Source organism: Galeopterus variegatus, unplaced genomic scaffold (assembly GCF_000696425.1).
Source record: "Galeopterus variegatus unplaced genomic scaffold, G_variegatus-3.0.2 Scaffold1794, whole genome shotgun sequence".
Classification (NCBI taxonomy): Eukaryota; Metazoa; Chordata; class Mammalia; order Dermoptera; family Cynocephalidae; genus Galeopterus; species Galeopterus variegatus.
In genome coordinates, this window is record NW_007727905.1 from 137,319 (window position 1) to 154,905 (window position 17,587).

Genomic DNA, 17,587 nt, shown 5'->3' on the forward strand with positions numbered 1-17,587 from the left:
ACAGGTGTACCTTCGACTTGATGATTTCCATTCCTTTGGATATATTCCCAGGAGTGGGATAGCTGGGTCGTATGGTAGGTCTATCTTCAGCTGTTTGAGGAACCTCCAAACCATTTTCCATAGGGGTTGCACCATTGTGCATTCCCACCAACAGTGTAAGAGAGTTCCTTTTTCTCCGCAGCCACGCCAGCATTTATCTTTCGGTGTCTTTTGGATTTTTGCCATCCTAACTGGGGTGAGATGGTATCTCAGTGTGGTTTTGATTTGCATTTCCTGGATGCTGAGTGATGTTGAGCATTTTTTCATATGACTGTTGGCCATTTGCATATCTTCTTTAGAGAAATGCTTACTTAGTTCTTTTGCCCATTTTTTGATTGGGTTGCTTGTTTTTTTCTTGTAAAGTTGTTTGAGTTCTTTATATATTCTGGATATTAGTCCTTTGTTGGATGTGTATTTTGCAAATATTTTCTCCCACTCTGTTGGTTGTCTTTTAGCTCTGTTAATTGTTTCTTTTGCTGTGCAGAAGCTTTTTAGTTTGATATAGTCCCATTTGTTTATTTTTCCTTTGGTTGCCCGTGCTTTTGGGGTCATATTCATGAAGTCTGTGCCCAGCCCTATTTGCTGAAGGGTTTCTCCTATGTTTTCTTTAATAAGTTTTATTGTTTCGGGGTGTATATTTAAATCCTTGTATATATTTTAATATAAGGCCTTTACCAGATATGTGCATTATAAATGCACAGTACTTGGTGTGTCTTTTCATTTTCTTTACAGGGTCTTTCACAGGGCAGAATATTTTACTTTTAATAAAGTCCAATTTATCATTTTTTTCTTTATGGAATATGCTTTTGGTGTTGTATCTAAAACTCATTAACAAACGTAAGATCACCTAGATTTTTCCTTTGCTATTTTCTAGAAATTTTATAGTTTTGCGTTTTACATGTAGGTCTTTGATCCATTTTGAGTTTTTTGTGAGGGTTTAAGGCCAGTCTCTAGATTCTTCTTTTTTTTTTGCATGTGGATGTCCAGCTGTTTCAGCACCATTTGTGAAAAGACTATCATCTTTCCAATGAGTTGTCTTTGCTCCTTCTGTCAAAGATCAGTTGATGAAGTTTACAAGTTTATGTGGGTCAATTTCTGGGTTCTCTATTCTGTTCCATTGATCTATCTTGTCTGTCCTTTTGCCAATATCACACAGTCTTGATTACTGTAGCTTCATAGTATATCTTGATGTCAGATAGTATCAGTCCTCTGACTTTGTTCTCCTTCAGTATTGTGTTAGCTATTCTGGGTCTTTTGCCTTTCTGTATAGACTTTAGAATCAGTTTATTGATTTTCACGAAGTGACTTGCTGGGATTTTGACTGGTATTGTATTGATCAAGCTGGCAAGAACTGACATCTTGACAATATTGAGTCTTCCTATTCATAAACATACAATATCTCTCCATTTATTTAGTCCTTCTCTGATTGCTTTCATCAGAATTTTATAGTTTTCCTCATAAAGATCTTGTCCACATTTTGTTAGATTTATACCTAAATATTTCATTTTCATTGGTGCTAATGTAAATGGTATTTTGCTTTTTAAATTTTAAATTTCAATTGTTCATTGTTGGAATATAGGAAAGTAACTGTCTTTTTTTTTTTTTTTTTTTTTTTTTTTTCCTTTAGCTTTGCTATAATCAACTTATTAATTAAAGGAGATTTTTGTTTTTGTTTTTGTTTTTGCTGTTACCTCTTTGAAATTTTCTACATGGACAATCATGTCATCTGTGAACAAAGGCAGTTTTATTTCTTCCTTCTCAACCGGTATACCTCTTATTTTCATTTCCCATCTTACTACATCAGCTAGGACTTCTAGTACAATGTTGAATAGGAGTAGTTAGAGTGGATATTATTGGCTTGTTCCTGATCTTAGTGGGAAAGCATCTAGTTTTTCACCATTAAGTATGATGTTTCACCATTAAGTATGATTAGCCATAGGGTTTTTGTAGATGTCCTTTATCAAGTTGAGGGAGTTCCTCTCTATTGTTAGTTTGCTGGATAATGTGGGATTTTATCAAAAGCTTTTTCTGCGTCTATTGATATAATCATGTGATGTTTTTTTCTTTAGCCTACTGATGTGATGAATTACATTAATTGCTTTTTGAATGTTGAAACAGCCTTGCATACCTGGAATAAATCCCTCTTAGTTGTGGTGTATAATTCTTTTCATACATTGTTGGATTCAATTTGGTAATATTTTCTTGAGGATTTTTTTTTATCTATGTTCATGAGAGATGATGGTGTGTGGTTTTCTTTTCTTGTAATGTCTTTGTCTGGTTTTGGTATTAGAATAATGTTGGCCTCATAGAATGAGCTAGGTAGTGCTCCTTCTGCTTCTCTTTTCTTGAGCAGATTGTATAGATTTGGTATAATTTATTTCTTAAGTGTTCGGTAGTATTCACCAGTGAAGCCGTCTGGGACTGGTGCTTTTTGTTTTGGAAGTTATTATTTATTGATTCAATTTCTTTAATAGATAGAAGTCTATTCAGATTATCTATTTCATTTTTTTTTTACTGCTATAATTTATTTATTTATTTATTTATTTATTTATTTATTTATTATTTTTTATTTTGTCAATATACAATGTAGTTAGTTATTGTGTCCCATCACCAAAGCCTCCCTCCCTCCTCCCTCTCCCCCCTCCCACCCAGATGTGTCCCCTCCATTTTCTCGTTGTAAGAGCTTCAAAAAAAAAAAAAAAGTTGAGGTTGTTAAATCTTCCTCTCCCCCCTCCCCCCGGTTTTTTTTTTGTTGTTGTTGTTGTTGTTGCTATTTCATCTTGTGTGAGTTTTGATAGTTTGTGCCTTTCGAGAAATTGGTCCATTTTATCTAAGTTATCAAATTTGTGGACACAGGATTGTTCATAAATATTCCTTTACTATGCTTTTAATGTTGATGAGAAAAAAATCTTTCTTTTATAAAATACATTATTTCCATGCTACATATTTCCCTTTAAGCACTGGATTAATATTGACCATATCTGCACTATTTTCTATTTGCTGTCCTTGTTGCATTTTTTTGCTTTCCACTTTTTTCTGCCTTCTCTGATTTTAATTGAACATTTTATATTATTCCATTTTCTCTTTGCTCTTTGCATATAAGTTATACTTCTTTTTAAAAAGTTTTTAGTGGCTGCCCTAGAGTTTGCAACATACATTTACAACAAATATAAGTCCACTTTTAAATAACACTATTCCACTTCATGTGTAGTGCAGGTACCTTCTAACAGAATATTCCCAATTCTTTCCTCCCATCCCTTACTACATTGCTGTCATCCATTTCACTTTCCCATAAGCTGTAATCATCTAAGTTATTGTTGTTGTTATTATCTGAACAAATTGTTCTCTACTATATCAAGATTTTATTTTACCTTCATTTATTACTTCTCTAACACTCTTCTTTTCTTTATATAGAGCCAAGTTTCTGACCTCTGTCATTTACCTTTTTTCTGAAGAATTTCTATTAACATTTCTTGCAAGGTAGGTCTACTGGTGACACATTCCCTCACTTTTTGTTTGTCTGGGAAAGTCTTTATTTCTCATTCACTTTTGAAAGATACACTCCCTGCACACAGAATGCTAAATTGTTAGGGTTTATTTTTTTCTTTCAAGAATTTAAGTATTTCAATCTATTATCTCCCTGTTTGCATCATTTTTGAAAGGAAATCTGTTGTAATTCTTATTGTTCCTCAACAGGTAATGTGGGTTTTTTTTTTTCTGGCTTCTTTCAAGTCTGAAATGCAGGTAATGTGGATTTTTTTTTTCTGGCTTCTTTCAAGATGTTCTCTTTGTCTTTGATTATATGGAGTTTGAATAGGATATGCCTAGGTGTAGATTTTTTCATATATATTCTGCTTGGTGTTCTTTGAGCTTCCTGGATTGTTGTCTGTCACTAATTTTGGAAAATTCCCAGCCATTATTATTTCAAATATTTCATTTGTTCCTTCGTCTCTTTTTTCTCATTTTAAATAACAGGTATTCTTTTTACATGTATATAATTATTTTCCCACAGTTCTTTAATATTCTGTTTCTTTTTTTTTTCATTTTATTTCAGTTTGGGAAGTTTCTACTGAAATATCTTTATTATTTCACTGACACAATTAAGTGGACCACTTCAATATATCTGAGCTCACCATTATTCATGAAAACCACCGATAACCCAAATAACTGATTTCAGCCAATATATTCCATTTCCCCCAAATTCAGCCTCTAAAGAGTGTTGTTAGACAAAGTATGAAAACAGAGTGATGTGAATTTTCCTGCTCCAAATTTGGTTAAAGAATAAGAGGTAGATGATAAATGTAAAAAGCAGCCAGGGAACCAGTTCTAGAAAAACTTAGATCCAGATGAGAATGATGATAACAATAATAACAAAAACAACAACTAATATTTGTTAAGCACTTCCTACAAGCCAGGTACTGTTCTAAGGGTTTACATATACAAATTCACTAAATTGTCACAACAACCCTACAAGGCAGGTCCTGCTATGTAGTTGATAAGGTGCAGGTCACCTGCTTTTAGACCTTGGAAAGTGAAAGGCTTCCACACATTCTTGCCTAACCTTTTCTCAAATTACCCTTCCACTCTACCTTTGAAATACAGCTTTGACCACCTTTTAAAGAACAAGTGTTGTTTATAGTGAAATCAAGTCATACTCAAGATGGATGATATAAAATGGTACAACTAGCAGAGAATTTTTGCACTGTTTTTCTATATTCATATCAGTGACAAAGCATAAAGTATAAAATAGAACTCATGCTCTCAGGGGTTTTGAAATCTTGTTAGGAAGACAAGATTACCCCAGCTAAAAGTTCCTTTTCATTCTCTTTAAACTTAACAGCACTTTCCTCATATGCTCACATAGCATTTATCCCACATTACTATACCAGTGTCTTCCAAACTATGCTTCTTGAAGATGCAAATATCTTACTCAAACCTTAACTGATGATAGAAATGTAATCCTAAATGCAAACATAATGGTCTTTCATCAAGTACATTAGTCTTATTATCTCAGCAGTATGTGATTTGGCCAATTATACCTGAGACAGAAATCCACAATTCCTGGAAAGAGCAAATTCAGGAACTGGAGGCAGACAACAAGCTGAATGGTAACACCATTGGTGCTATTAAACAATGCTTCTGCAATTGCTGACAAGGATATTTTTTCAAGCACATAAAAAAGTAAACACCATAATCTTTAAGACATGTTTTAGAATGGTTGTCCCAAAATTGAGTGGTTAGCACAATTATACTGATTTCTCCATGAACACGTTGGATAATTATCAATTTTCAGAAACTATGATAAAGTCAATTTCAGCACATGCTATTTTAAACTTTTAAAAAGTTTTTGGCATCACCCAGGAGAAAATTTAATGAGTTACACAGTATAATCAACCACACCTAAAGTCTCAGTATATCGTCTTGGACAAGAAGCACAAATGAGCTGTTTCACTGAAACAAAGATGCCTCACTAACTTCCAGGAGATATGAGCAAGAAAAGTAAGGTGATCCCTTGCCAATAACTGAGAGGTACCATCTGGAGAATGCGTGACTTACTACTAACTAATGGTATCTAGAGTAGAATTTGGTCTCAAAGGAATTCCAAGTAACATGTGAAATGGACCTTCCACCTGCATCATTATGGCTATTTTTCAAATGGTTCAGCTGGCACTAATTAGAGGTAGTAAGCCCTACTACTTTAGGGGTCTCTGTTAACAGAAACAATAGTGACAAAAAGTAAACAATAACAAAGATGTGCCCCTATGTCATCAATATTCTGCCTAGTCATTACTGCCCAGTTCCCAGGATTAGGTCAAAAGGTCAGGAACTTCATCATCAGTTCAAAAGCAAGAAAACATTCCCATGAACTGTTTTTTGATAAGAGCTATTACTGTAGACACATCATCATGTCAGTATTACAATAATATTTATTCTACTATAACACATATGGTCAGTGGAAAGGGAGAGATGAATCTTTGCTGTTCATTATATGAGTGGAAACATCAAGTAAACAAATTCCTTTTTAATTATTTCTTTCTTAAAAAGGCTACTAGAACAGTGAAGAAAAAATAAAGGCATAAGTACTTCTCTTTCTGTCATTTATCAAACTTGAAGCAGAATGTAGAAAGGGCAAGATATAGTAGTTACGGAAAAGAAGTCTCTTATTTCTCTGGCAATTGTGTTTATAGAGTTGAATACTCTGTCAGATTTCCTCAGGACCTTAAGACTTCATTTCCAGGCTGTGGAAGCCAGTAAAAAAGGAAAGCTAGGAAGAAGCCAAATTCTCCATCCTGGGTGTACAGCTTATTCCTTCATCCAGGAGCTATCTTATTCTTACTTGCTGGATCATTTGCCCAAAATTAATCCAACTTAATATACATACATATTGAGTGTTCCATTCACAGCATAGCCCTCCCGCTACCTGCCTGTGACTATTTCACTTTTCTAACAGGTGGGCAAACTCAATTAGAAGAGAGTCCACAGTTCAAAGAGGTTTGATAGTCGAGCAAGGTGACATCATTGGCTAAAACAAGAAGTGAAGATTTTCCTTAAAATTTCAATTCACTGTGCCCTTCTATTTCCCATTAGCATGGATAACTGGGAGTTGATGGTATACTCATTAGTCTTTACTGAGGCCATGGGGAGATCCTTTTACAGAAAGGCTGCTTGGCTGGTGAAATCTGACCTGAATATTTTTTTTTCTGGCTAAAATAATCTCTTCCATGTCATATGGCATAGGACTTTGGGCAAAAATCAAAGCTCATGTTCAAAAAAACAAATTGTTCTTCCTATCCGCACCTCAGCTGCATAAGTCTCTGTTAAAGGAGACTTTCTATTTTATCAGGAATACTTTCTTTCTGTTTAGTCAAGAATACAAGCTGGGCTCTTGAACTTTTCACAATAGAATCAGATTTGCATTCCCTGCAACTGGTATCTAAACCACCCAGCTTTCACTTCAGAAAACATGGGATATATCTTCACTACAGGTTCATTTTAGAGACTCTGATTATGAGTTAACATAATAAACCTTGATCCAAATTGGTTGCAAGACAGTGCTTCATTTTTGTAAAATAATATGTATGCATAGCTGAGCTTAGAAAAAAAGATGAGAAGTATATACACCAATTAACTATGGTTATCCATACATGTTGAGATTACCGCTGACTTTGTTTTTCTTATATTTCTATGAATCTTCTGAATGTTTAACAATAGTCACCTATTTTAAAATCAGAAAAACAAATCATGTTAATATGAAGTTTGCTTAGGGCATCTAACAGCTGATGACAATCCAGTACAGTAGACATATTAAACATCCATTTGTTTAACATTTCCATCTTCTATCCTCCAATTAATTTAGATCATGCAAAGTCAAAATACCTAGACCACATCTCCTTACCACTTATAGAAAGATCTTTATTGAATCATAGTTTAATATTTTCCCACTTCTTTTACAGAGAGCCAATAAAGAAATGCCAGACAATTCTTTCTTCTATAAAACCAAAGTTACAAATGGTCTCCTTGTACCACCAAGAATGTGCTTTGTTCAAACATCTCATTCATGATCAATACTGCTTGAGTGGGTGGGTGATAGAAGTAATCTCTGTAGATGAAACTGTACATTTTCTCTTGCCAAGAAGCCCAAAGTTTCTCTTTTTATCCTTTCAAGAAGCATAAGCCAAATTTAGAGTGCAAATGCTATAATCTACCAAACGCAGATGTTAAAAACATCTACTCTTTCTACTTTCTTCAGATGGCTTCTATTTGATTTCATCTTTAAAAACGTTATCTTGACCTATTCTGTCTTCTCTAACCTATATCTAATCTTTTTAGAACCAGGAACACTATAAATCTTAAATGAATAAAATACTCTTTGCAATGACCTTGTGACAATATTAAAAGTCCAGATGGTTTGTTCCATGTACCCAAAGCCAGACCTTCGTTTCCCTTTTAACACCTCTCCAACCCCTATTCTGTTGTCCTTTAGTTTGCTGTCCAGAAAGCAAGAATTCTTCTCAGTTTCTAAGTAGAGAATCTTTACTTCAAAGAACATGAATGACTCAACAAATGCCACACAGCAAGCAACAGAAGACTGACCAGAAACCAGGTCTCTTGACTTTAAGCATAGTCCTCTTTCCATTAAACTATGAGGACATTCCAGTCTGTCAGGGGAATCTAAGAAGCACGAACATAAAGGCACATATTTTTAACCTTCCTCACAACTTTCCTTTGGCTTAGCTTACTTAGGTTCCTGAATCATTTTAGACCTAGTCTGTCTTTTAACTCCCAAATAGTATACTGCCTCTCTTAGGAATTCTGGTTACAAAGCTCTTTATTGATTCACTTGGATCATCTCTTATATATTAAGTGGCTGCCATGTGTAAAGGACCGGGCTTCTGTTCAAGAGAATGAACTGGCTTCCTTAGAGATTGCCAGAGGCAAACGGGTGTAGTGAACAGAACACTGAATTTGGAGACCTAGGTTTTAGTTCTGGTTCTGGCTGGTACATGCTGTCTGTCCATGCACAAAGCCATTTGACCTCATTGGGTTTCAAGTTTCACATATTAAAATTAAGGGGACACTCTCATTTGGCTTGTAAAAGAGTTGCTCTAATAGCAACCAGTTACTAAAAACTATGTGCCAGCCACTGTGCAAAGCACTTGGTGTACACAATCTCATTTATTCTTCAAATGGCCATGTTGATGCTCATTATGCTATTATTTCCCTCATGTACCAATAAGAAAACTAAAGCTGGAGATGTTAAGCAATGTTCCCAGGGTACGTAAGTCAGTCATGGAGCTGGGAGTTGGATCTAGGTTAACTCCAGATCCTCCATGCCAAACCCCACAGTCCCTTCCCCAAAATAAAAAATAATTAAGAAGGTACTTTGAAAAACATTAAATTATCTAATTTTAAGGTATTCTTATTTTCTTACTTCCACCTACTTAAATGTCTAAGATATGAATAGTCCTACTCTTTTGCTTGCCTCTTTCTATTGTCCAATAATCACCTCAAAGGTCCAAGTGAGAATCTGGAGGTGGAAAACTCATGCCTTTCTGGCTGGCTTCCACAACAGACAGAGAGGTTCTGGGTGGGCCATGCTTCACAGGTCTCAAACTTCCTAAGTATCTTCTTCCTTCATTTCAATCATTAGGTGGCTTGCCTTTCTTGAGAAGTCAAGAGGCCCACTTTCAGCCAAATATAAATGTTGGAAATTTTTCTCCTTAGGAGAAAAATGAGTGAGCATCCAGTCCCTTGAAGATCCAGTTAGCTCACCTCATAAAGCAGGAACGGACTTCATAAAATACATGAACAATTTCCCTCCCCAGAACCTTTGCCAGATTTGGCACAGGCTGGTCTATTAGAAACATGTAATTGAATATTCTTAATAACTCAATTCTTCAACCTCACTTTGATCAATAGTTCATTACCTAAGTTAGATCTGCCAAAAAGGGCAAACTCTTCAGCCCATTTGTCACATATTTGCATGAATATTATGCTGTGAATGTTACGCTCCTTTGAACTTCAAAAGAGCTTCCTGGCCCCAATGACTACAACTTTAACAACAGAGCATAACAGAGTTACAGAAAGACCTTTTCCTGGCTAAAGACCTCAAATCTTGCTGATACTGGACAGTAATAAACTTTTATATAAGCAACACATGACTCATTCATCCATTGCAATACCCTATCAGTATTTCCTGGTTTTCTGAGCCTGTCTTCTCTCTTGTTAGAGCAACTGTAACTATGGTTAATTAGCTACCAGCAAGTGGCAGCACCCACCTTCACCATTCCTTGTGAAAACAGCTTTGCACAAATAAAGTATTTTTTCCAGACCTCTTCAGATTGCCACACCAATTGAGTGAGCATCTTTGACCATAATGGCATCCCCCCTCATTCCACCCTGATGCCCCAAATAGGAGAGCAAACAGGCTACAGAGCACCCTCCCTGACCTAGAAGCTTATATTCTGAATAACTCCTGAAAGATCAAAAACTTTGGCTTCATTGGGTAAAGTGGTGTCAGGCAGCAAGCAGAGAGGTTGAAGGTCTATTACCCCTACACTTCCATGTTTCCTGAAGTTTTCCCAGTTTTTTTTTTTTTTTTTAAGAAAACCTTCTTCATCCTTTGTCTACTCCCATACCTACCCTTCTCTGGAACTGGACAGTAAAAATATGGGAAACGAGAGGTCCTTTTACTTTAAAAAACTTTTTCTCCTGTTGTAAAAGTAATACTTGCCAATTGTGGAAACTTTGGAATAGACAGAAGAAGCACAAAGACGAACAAAAATAACATTCATAAACCTACCATCCAGAAATTTTTAAAAATTAGATTGCTATTGCATACCACACATGAATATAAATTTCAGACAGAATAGTAAACTATGGACACAACCCCAAACTATGACAGCAGTAGAAAAATATATATAAGAATAAAGGGCATGAAAGACCTTCCTAGGAATAAGAAGAAATCCAGAAGCCATACAGGAAACGAATGACAGATCACACTACATTAAAAACTTAAAATTTCTATTTGGGAAAATACAGCTTAAACAAAGTTTAAAGCAAATGGCAGATTGAGAAAATAGTATTTGAGATACAAAAGATTAATAACAAAATTTGAAATAAAATGTTAATAAATAAGATTTTACAAATCAAAAAGACAAGAAACCTGACTGAAAAATCGGCAATTCACTGAAGAAATATAATTGAACTAAAAAGTAATTGAAAAGATGCTCCAGTAATAGGAAAATATTAAAGCAAAATTGAAATATGATTTCCCTTACTAAATTGGCCCCCAAATACAACGATTAATAATACTATTGGTGAAAGAAGTAGAAATGGACACTAATACATAGATGGTGGGAGTATAAATTAATACAACTAATTTGAAGGGCAATTTGGTAGCTCTATACTTACCAAGATTAAAATTGAACATACCTTTTTTTTTTTATTCTCCTGAACATACCTTTTAACTTAACAATTCCTCGCAAATACTTGCATAAGTGCCTAAAGAGGTTCATTAATACCTTACTTATAATAGCATAAACTGGAAGCAACCTAAATATCTACAAATAGAGACTGTTTAAATAAACCACGGCACACAATGCAATCGGAAACTATGCAGGCATTAGAAAGAATATGGCACTGTTATATTGCAATATTGCGACATGGAAGGATGTCCTAGACACACTGTTGAGTAAAAGCAAGTTAGAGAAAAAATATATATAATATCCCATTTTTGTGAAAGCAAAAACCCTGCACACATGTATATATGATTTTATAACACAGAGAAAAATGTTTGGAAGAACACATAGCAAACCACTAATAATGGCTACCCCTGGAGAGTGGAATGGGAGTTAAGGGGTACATGTTCTTTATGCAGCTCAGACATTTCCGTATCATTTTGTATAATGAGCATATTATTAATTTTATAGTTTAAGAAATTTAAAAATAAGCTAATACAAGCATTTTCCAGGGCCAACAAATTTTCAGTAAAAAGTATTATTAGTGGTAGCATGATATTACATTACTTGGATCATTTATGTAACCATTCCTCTATAGGTTATTTCCACAGCTTCTAACTTCTCACTGTTAGAGCTGCAATATAAATCTCTGTGCATGCATATCGTGTGTGTCTATGTGTGTGTTATGTGTATGTATGTATATCAAGGCAACATACATGAGATATATGCTTTGAGGTTTCCCCTTTAGTGGAGATAACTTTGTACATCACCAAGACAACTCGGATATAGCCACACAGAATGACACTCAGTAGCTCACTTAGATAATGACCATCACCTTAGCCTATCATCTGACTATTAAACCTGAAACATCAGATCAGAACTGATTCCCTAGGCCACCTGTTACATAATCACTTTGGCACCAACTGACTATCAAAAGGGCTTGGGACAAATTCACAAGCACCAGGAAACATTAGAAAGTAGTAGTTTTGAGTCCATAAATTTTTTTTAAGTCGCTCCCATCTTTGGTCTGTCAACTAAGTCCTAAGCTTTACAGACAATATTCCACAATTCTTCATAAATATGGAAGGCTTTCCAGAAGAGATGGTCTTCTGAGAATTACAAGCTTCCCCCATGAGGCCATCAGTAAGAAGCCATAAGGCAAGTTTCTTTCTAAGAGAGGAGGGATTTTTAAGCCCCGCTGATTGTGAGCTGAACTGAGAATGGATAGATGTTTCTTTCACATCCACTTAAATCAAGAAGAACTTATGGAATAGGAGGGCTCTGAGATGGGCTATATTCAAGTGGAAGGAGAAGGAGATAGTTTGAGGAATACAAGGGAAGAAGCTGATCCAAGCTTCCTTGCTGAGATCATGCTCTGCTAAACTTCCTTTTGAGTCCCAGTCACACTAGATATCACCACAGATCACTCATGCTTAAAAGCCTAATCAAAAGCACTGTTTCTCCCAGGAAGAAGACTAAGTTTACTAAGAAAGTCATAGTGGGACAGAAACATTCTTAACTATGGAATAGTCTTGACATTGTTCTCCCTGTCAGCAAGCATTCTGCCTGAGATATTTAACTTATGCTGATAGAGAAAATAAATGTTTAAGTGATAGACTTCAGATGCTTGCTTCAGCTCCTACCAAGAATATTTTCACAGCTCCTTCTCATGAATAAGTTCAGTGGAGCAGAGAATGCCCCTCTTGGACCAATTCCACTTTGTGCTTCTTTTGATGAAGCCAAAAAGGAGAACTAGAGCTATGGCTTTTCCTTTGAATTTAGAGCAAGTGTCTACCTCAGAGGTGGCTGCAAGTGGCCCAAAGAAGGTGAAGCCTACACTGTGCAAAGGCAGCAGAAAGCTCCTAACAAAAACAGAGATGTCAACGGTTACTCATAAATCTCCCAAATGTGGCAGCAAGGAGGGTTAATTGTCCCCCCCTTTCTGCCACTCTCTGCTTTCTCCAATGTGTTAGCCCATCACACGGATCGCTGACTTTCTAGAAATATTCCCTGGCTTTGCGGGAACTTTCCTTTCAATAAATGGCATCCAATTTGCTAACGGTCCCTGGAATCTCAATTTCCTCAAAGGATTTTTCATCTGAATCCAGTTCATGCAAAGGTTTCTTCCTTCTTCATTTTTCAGCATACAGGAATAGGCAGAGTCTGCTTTACTTTTTCTTTTTTTTCTTTTCTGTGTTATTCTTTTTCATAAACTGAAAACCTTTACTGAAGAGTCTGAAATGTGGGAAAAAATCCAGCTCATCTGTCAGATATTTCTAGAGTTACGTAAAATGGAATGAGATTTGTAAAGTTTAGAACAGGAAAGGGAAAATAGGCTAATGTGTCATGTGTTCTATGAGATGAAAACTATATGATAATCAGAAAAACAGCCCCAAATTTAGTTGGCCCAATTCAAAGCTCTCATTCTTTTATCAACTCATGAATAAACCAGTAACATTCACTTTCTTCTTTTAGAATAATGGTGTGGCCACATTTGAGTTAAATCACAATCCCTACAGATTATAACCACGTTTTCAAAGAAATTATAAGAAAGCATATTATTTTTTGAACTCAAAACACTTACGTTTTACTTGCTCCGTTTTGCTTCCTTCTAGGAAAAGAAAGAACAACAACAAGGAAAAGATGTTTTTCATATCTCCCATTTTCCACTTTTTTCTCATTTGGGCTACTGCAAAAAGCAACTCAGAACCTTTAGGGCCTGGTGTGCTCAAGCTGTTGGGAAGAAAGCAGAAAAAACACTTAGAACAAATCCTTTGGAACTGATGGAGATCGTTGATGCTTAGGCTTTTAACTTGCTAGGAAAAAAATGCAGAAAAATTTACATAAGTGCAAGCATTGTGTGCCTGCATAAGAAAAAGGACTTTCCCCTCTTGTCTTGCAAAGATTGTGGGAGAAATTTCAAGCAAATGAACATGTGTTCCTATCCAAGCTGGCTGAGGCTAAATCCTTACAGCAAGTCACAGGAAAATAAATATAAATTTTGAAATCCTCCTTTCTAAGGGAATTAAAGTTGATTTCTCAAGAGGTTTTCTTTGGGAGAAAAGAGAAGCTGGAGTTTGCAAAACGGCTATTTTGGCAAACAAGGTAAAAGTAACAGTCATGAGACCCAAGCAATTTCTGAAATAAAAGTTAACTAATCTTAGCTTCAAGACTACTGCTATCATTAATCTTTTAGGGATGAAGTACAAATTGATAAATGGTTCTCCTGTGTCCTCAATGAGATCTGTAAGGATCTTCGGATTGGTTACTTATACTGGAGAAGACAGACGTAATTAGCAAATGGATGCGATTAAACACCTGAAAAGTTTTATTGCTTAGAATGGTTCAGACATATTCCTCCCCCACAAAGTCCACTGTGAAACCGAAATTTAAAATGGGCCAATTTTAAGGGAAAATAGGCAAATTTAAATAGGTAACTTGTTCACCTTGCACCACCATGCAAAAGACCATTAAGGCAACTAAAACTTTTTAAAATATAAGATTGGCATTTCCAGTCTAAGGGGGAAAAAATCTTAAACATTTTGAGCCTTCGAACACAGAAAGTTTGCTGTAGCTCATATCCAGTCACAGGATATTTCCATAGGCTTTAGAGTTTGCAAAACTCTTCCAATGCGTGATCTGAAAATATTTAAATATTCTAGAATCAACACATTTTATCTGGGGCTAACTCTGGATGGGAACTGAACTCATTGATCTTTTCAGAAAGTCCGACTTACTAAATACTGAGCATAAAGAACTTGAAGTAATGCAAGATCATTTTGGAGAATTGTACGTTTTTGGGCTCTGAAGTGGATGCCACAGCTCCTACTTCAAATGCTATGAAGTTGCCTGGGTCATTCGAAATCCATTGTTTCAAATTATGAATATGTAACCTAGGAAAAACTGATCATACAGAATAATTTGTACTAGTAAGCAAGATTTGCAGCATCCATCTGCATTCTTTTTCTATCTCCACCCTGCTCCTTAAAGAAGGACCAAATTATCCTAGGACATGTTTCTAGCCTTCCAAAGGCCTGGGTTTTGACGTCTTGGTCCCCTCTGTGAATTAGTGATCCACTTTCAATCATTCAGAACGTTTCTGTCCCCTGAGAGCTACTAGGTTTCCTTGAAGCAAATCATTTTCATTAATGATTTAACACAGCTGCCCACCTCAGTGAGGTTCTTCCTGAGCCTATTTTAATAAGCTTATCCCCCAAGGCTCCAAAGAGGAAGATTTTAACCGCTGAAATCCAATTTATCACAATCAAATATGGATCTCAGGGGGTGTTTTTGAAACCACGGTTTTTGGGTCTCCCCATGCAAGAACCAACAGGGTTGTTTTTCTTGTATAATGGTTGGGCGATTTGGTGAACAGTAGCATTGCTTCATAACTCAAGCTGGCAAGAGAGCGGCTCTTAGAAAATTTTGCTTTTCTTGGGACCCAACTAACACTGTGAGCAAATAGAAAAGTTAGTGACTAGAAAGCAATTAATCTCTTTTGGCGTTCTTGTCATCTATGTGGCCTCCCAGGCAGTAATGGAGATCAGAAAATGAATCGCTTTATAAATATTCACTTTTGATTTACAAGATCCTAAAGTCTTGCCTTTGTAGTCTGTGCAGAAATGTGAACCAAGAAGAGTTTCCTCCCCACATCTCCCCACCCTTCAATTTCTCTTTATCCCTTTATTTTTTCTTTTGGGGGAGGAAGGTGGTTCAAGACATTTGTTGGGACTGCTGCAGTAAACACAAGCAAGCATTGCTCAGCAAACATGCCGACTCTTATTCTTACAAAGAGCCAAACTGTCCTTAATTTTTCAAATTATACTTTGACCCAGTTAACTGGAGTTATTTCTGCATTAACTCTCTGTCTGCTTCACACAGGCTGTTGTGCCATTGAACTTGCACTGGCTCTCTTACAGGTTACTTAGAAATGTAGCCATTGACATGTTTTGGGAGAGTCCAAGACCCAAGAAGAAAGCAACGGAAGAAAACAAAACTCTGCAACTAACACTGGGGCTGTGGGTAGGGTGGAAGGGTGAGTGGGCTTTACAAGAGAACAAGAAATACGTCAGATACCAAAAGAAAGGTATCGATTCAGGTGCTTCCATGAAACAAGCAGGCACATTGTTCATCTGCATCAAGCAGAGACCAACTGCTCCTTGCCTATCTGTAACTGCAAGGCAGTCTGGGCCATCAAGTGTCAGGAGCCCACTCTCAGAACAGGTCTCTTGGGTAGAACAGAACCAAAGAAACACCCCCAAAGAAAGGCTAAGGGATGAGCACATGTCAGCCAGTTCTTCACGCCCCACAGTGTCTCTTTAATCCTCCCTAGAGGCTTGACTGATCTTGTAATCTCACATTCACTATCATCTGTGGGACAGCCCCTAGGGTAGCAATTTTCTTTCCGACAAACAATAAGAAAGACACTGGAGTCTCCGGCCCTTGTCCATCAGCTGAAATCCTTTCCCCACTCTGCCACCCAACAAGAAAAGCTCAGTTAAACTGGTGGCGGTTTGCCACTGCAAAATGGCAGTTTTAGCCCAGGGTATCTCTTGTCGGAGGCAATGCCTTCGCCTTCGTTGCTACTTATGATTGACAAACAATGCCTTGTGTTTGGCTTGCAAAACACCTTCCTATCTATCCTCTCATTTTATTCCACACAATTCCACCTTCAAAATGGGCACCCGGGGGTGCCCAGAGAACTCAAACGACTTGAGTTAGGGAGGAACTGGAAGGCAGGCTTTCCAGGCCCTATACTATGGCAATACCAGGTTGCTTTCTGAACCCAGTGTCTCAAACTCTGACCCCAGAGGTCTGGGCCAGAAAATAAGGCAGATGTCTAGAGGACAGAGGAGCCTGTCGCCCGTCCAACCCGTTACATCAACTTTAGCACGCATTAATCAGCCACTGGTCCAGAGCACGTCAGCAAATGAGAAAACAGGCTCGGGACACATGCGATCATTAATGGAACTGCATAGCCCGTTAAGTGGCTCAGGGGGCAGGAGGCACCAGAGCATGGAGAAATGCAGGCCGAGCTGAGCGTGGCGAGTTGTGAGTTCGAATCCAGGGTCCCCGACCTGCCTTGCTCACTCCCCTCGGGCCCCTCCTCCATCCCCGCCGCTGGCAGCCGGACCTGCACGGGCTGGGGTGGCAGGTCGGGGAGTTCTGGGTGCCCTGGGGGAACTTCCAGGGGCCGCTCCAGCCAACAGAAGGCACCCCACCTGTGCAAAGGCTGGAGAAGGCGGTGGGGGAAGCGGACGCCGGGCACTGCTCACTGACCTGGGCACTGGCCTCCTCCGTCTGCCACGCGTGCACGCGCTCCGGGCTCCCCGGGGCGCTCCTCCGAGGTCTGGGGCTCGCAGGTTGTGGCGAGAGCTAGAGTGCGCGCGAGGGGGGAGGGGGGACTCAAAAGTGGGTGGGAGGAAAAACATCACCGCCCTCACACCACGAGGGAGCAGCGGTTCGCTCGGCTCCCGGGGGCAGAGCCAAGGCGCGGGCGCGGGGCCCGGGGCCACCTGCCCGCCCGCCAGCCCGCCCGCTCCCCACTTGGCCCGAGAGGCCGGCGGCTCGGCGCTGGCGGGAAGTCC

General features: G+C 37.9%; 1 protein-coding gene across 3 annotated transcripts in view; it reads right to left on the reverse strand.

Moving 5' to 3' along the window:
- Positions 1–17,353, reverse strand: part of CHRDL1 (chordin-like 1) — a 109,019-nt gene extending 91,666 nt beyond the window's left edge. For all 3 annotated transcript variants that reach the window (XM_008578985.1, XM_008578984.1, XM_008578983.1), the window contains exons 1-2: positions 17,280–17,353; positions 13,585–13,733 (exon numbers count right to left, since the gene is read on the reverse strand). In XM_008578985.1, the coding sequence (XP_008577207.1) occupies positions 13,585–13,681 (97 nt within the window). In that variant the 5' untranslated portion in view covers positions 13,682–13,733; positions 17,280–17,353. The remainder of the gene's footprint in view (positions 1–13,584; positions 13,734–17,279) is intronic.
- Between the last annotated feature and the right edge of the window lie 234 nt (positions 17,354–17,587).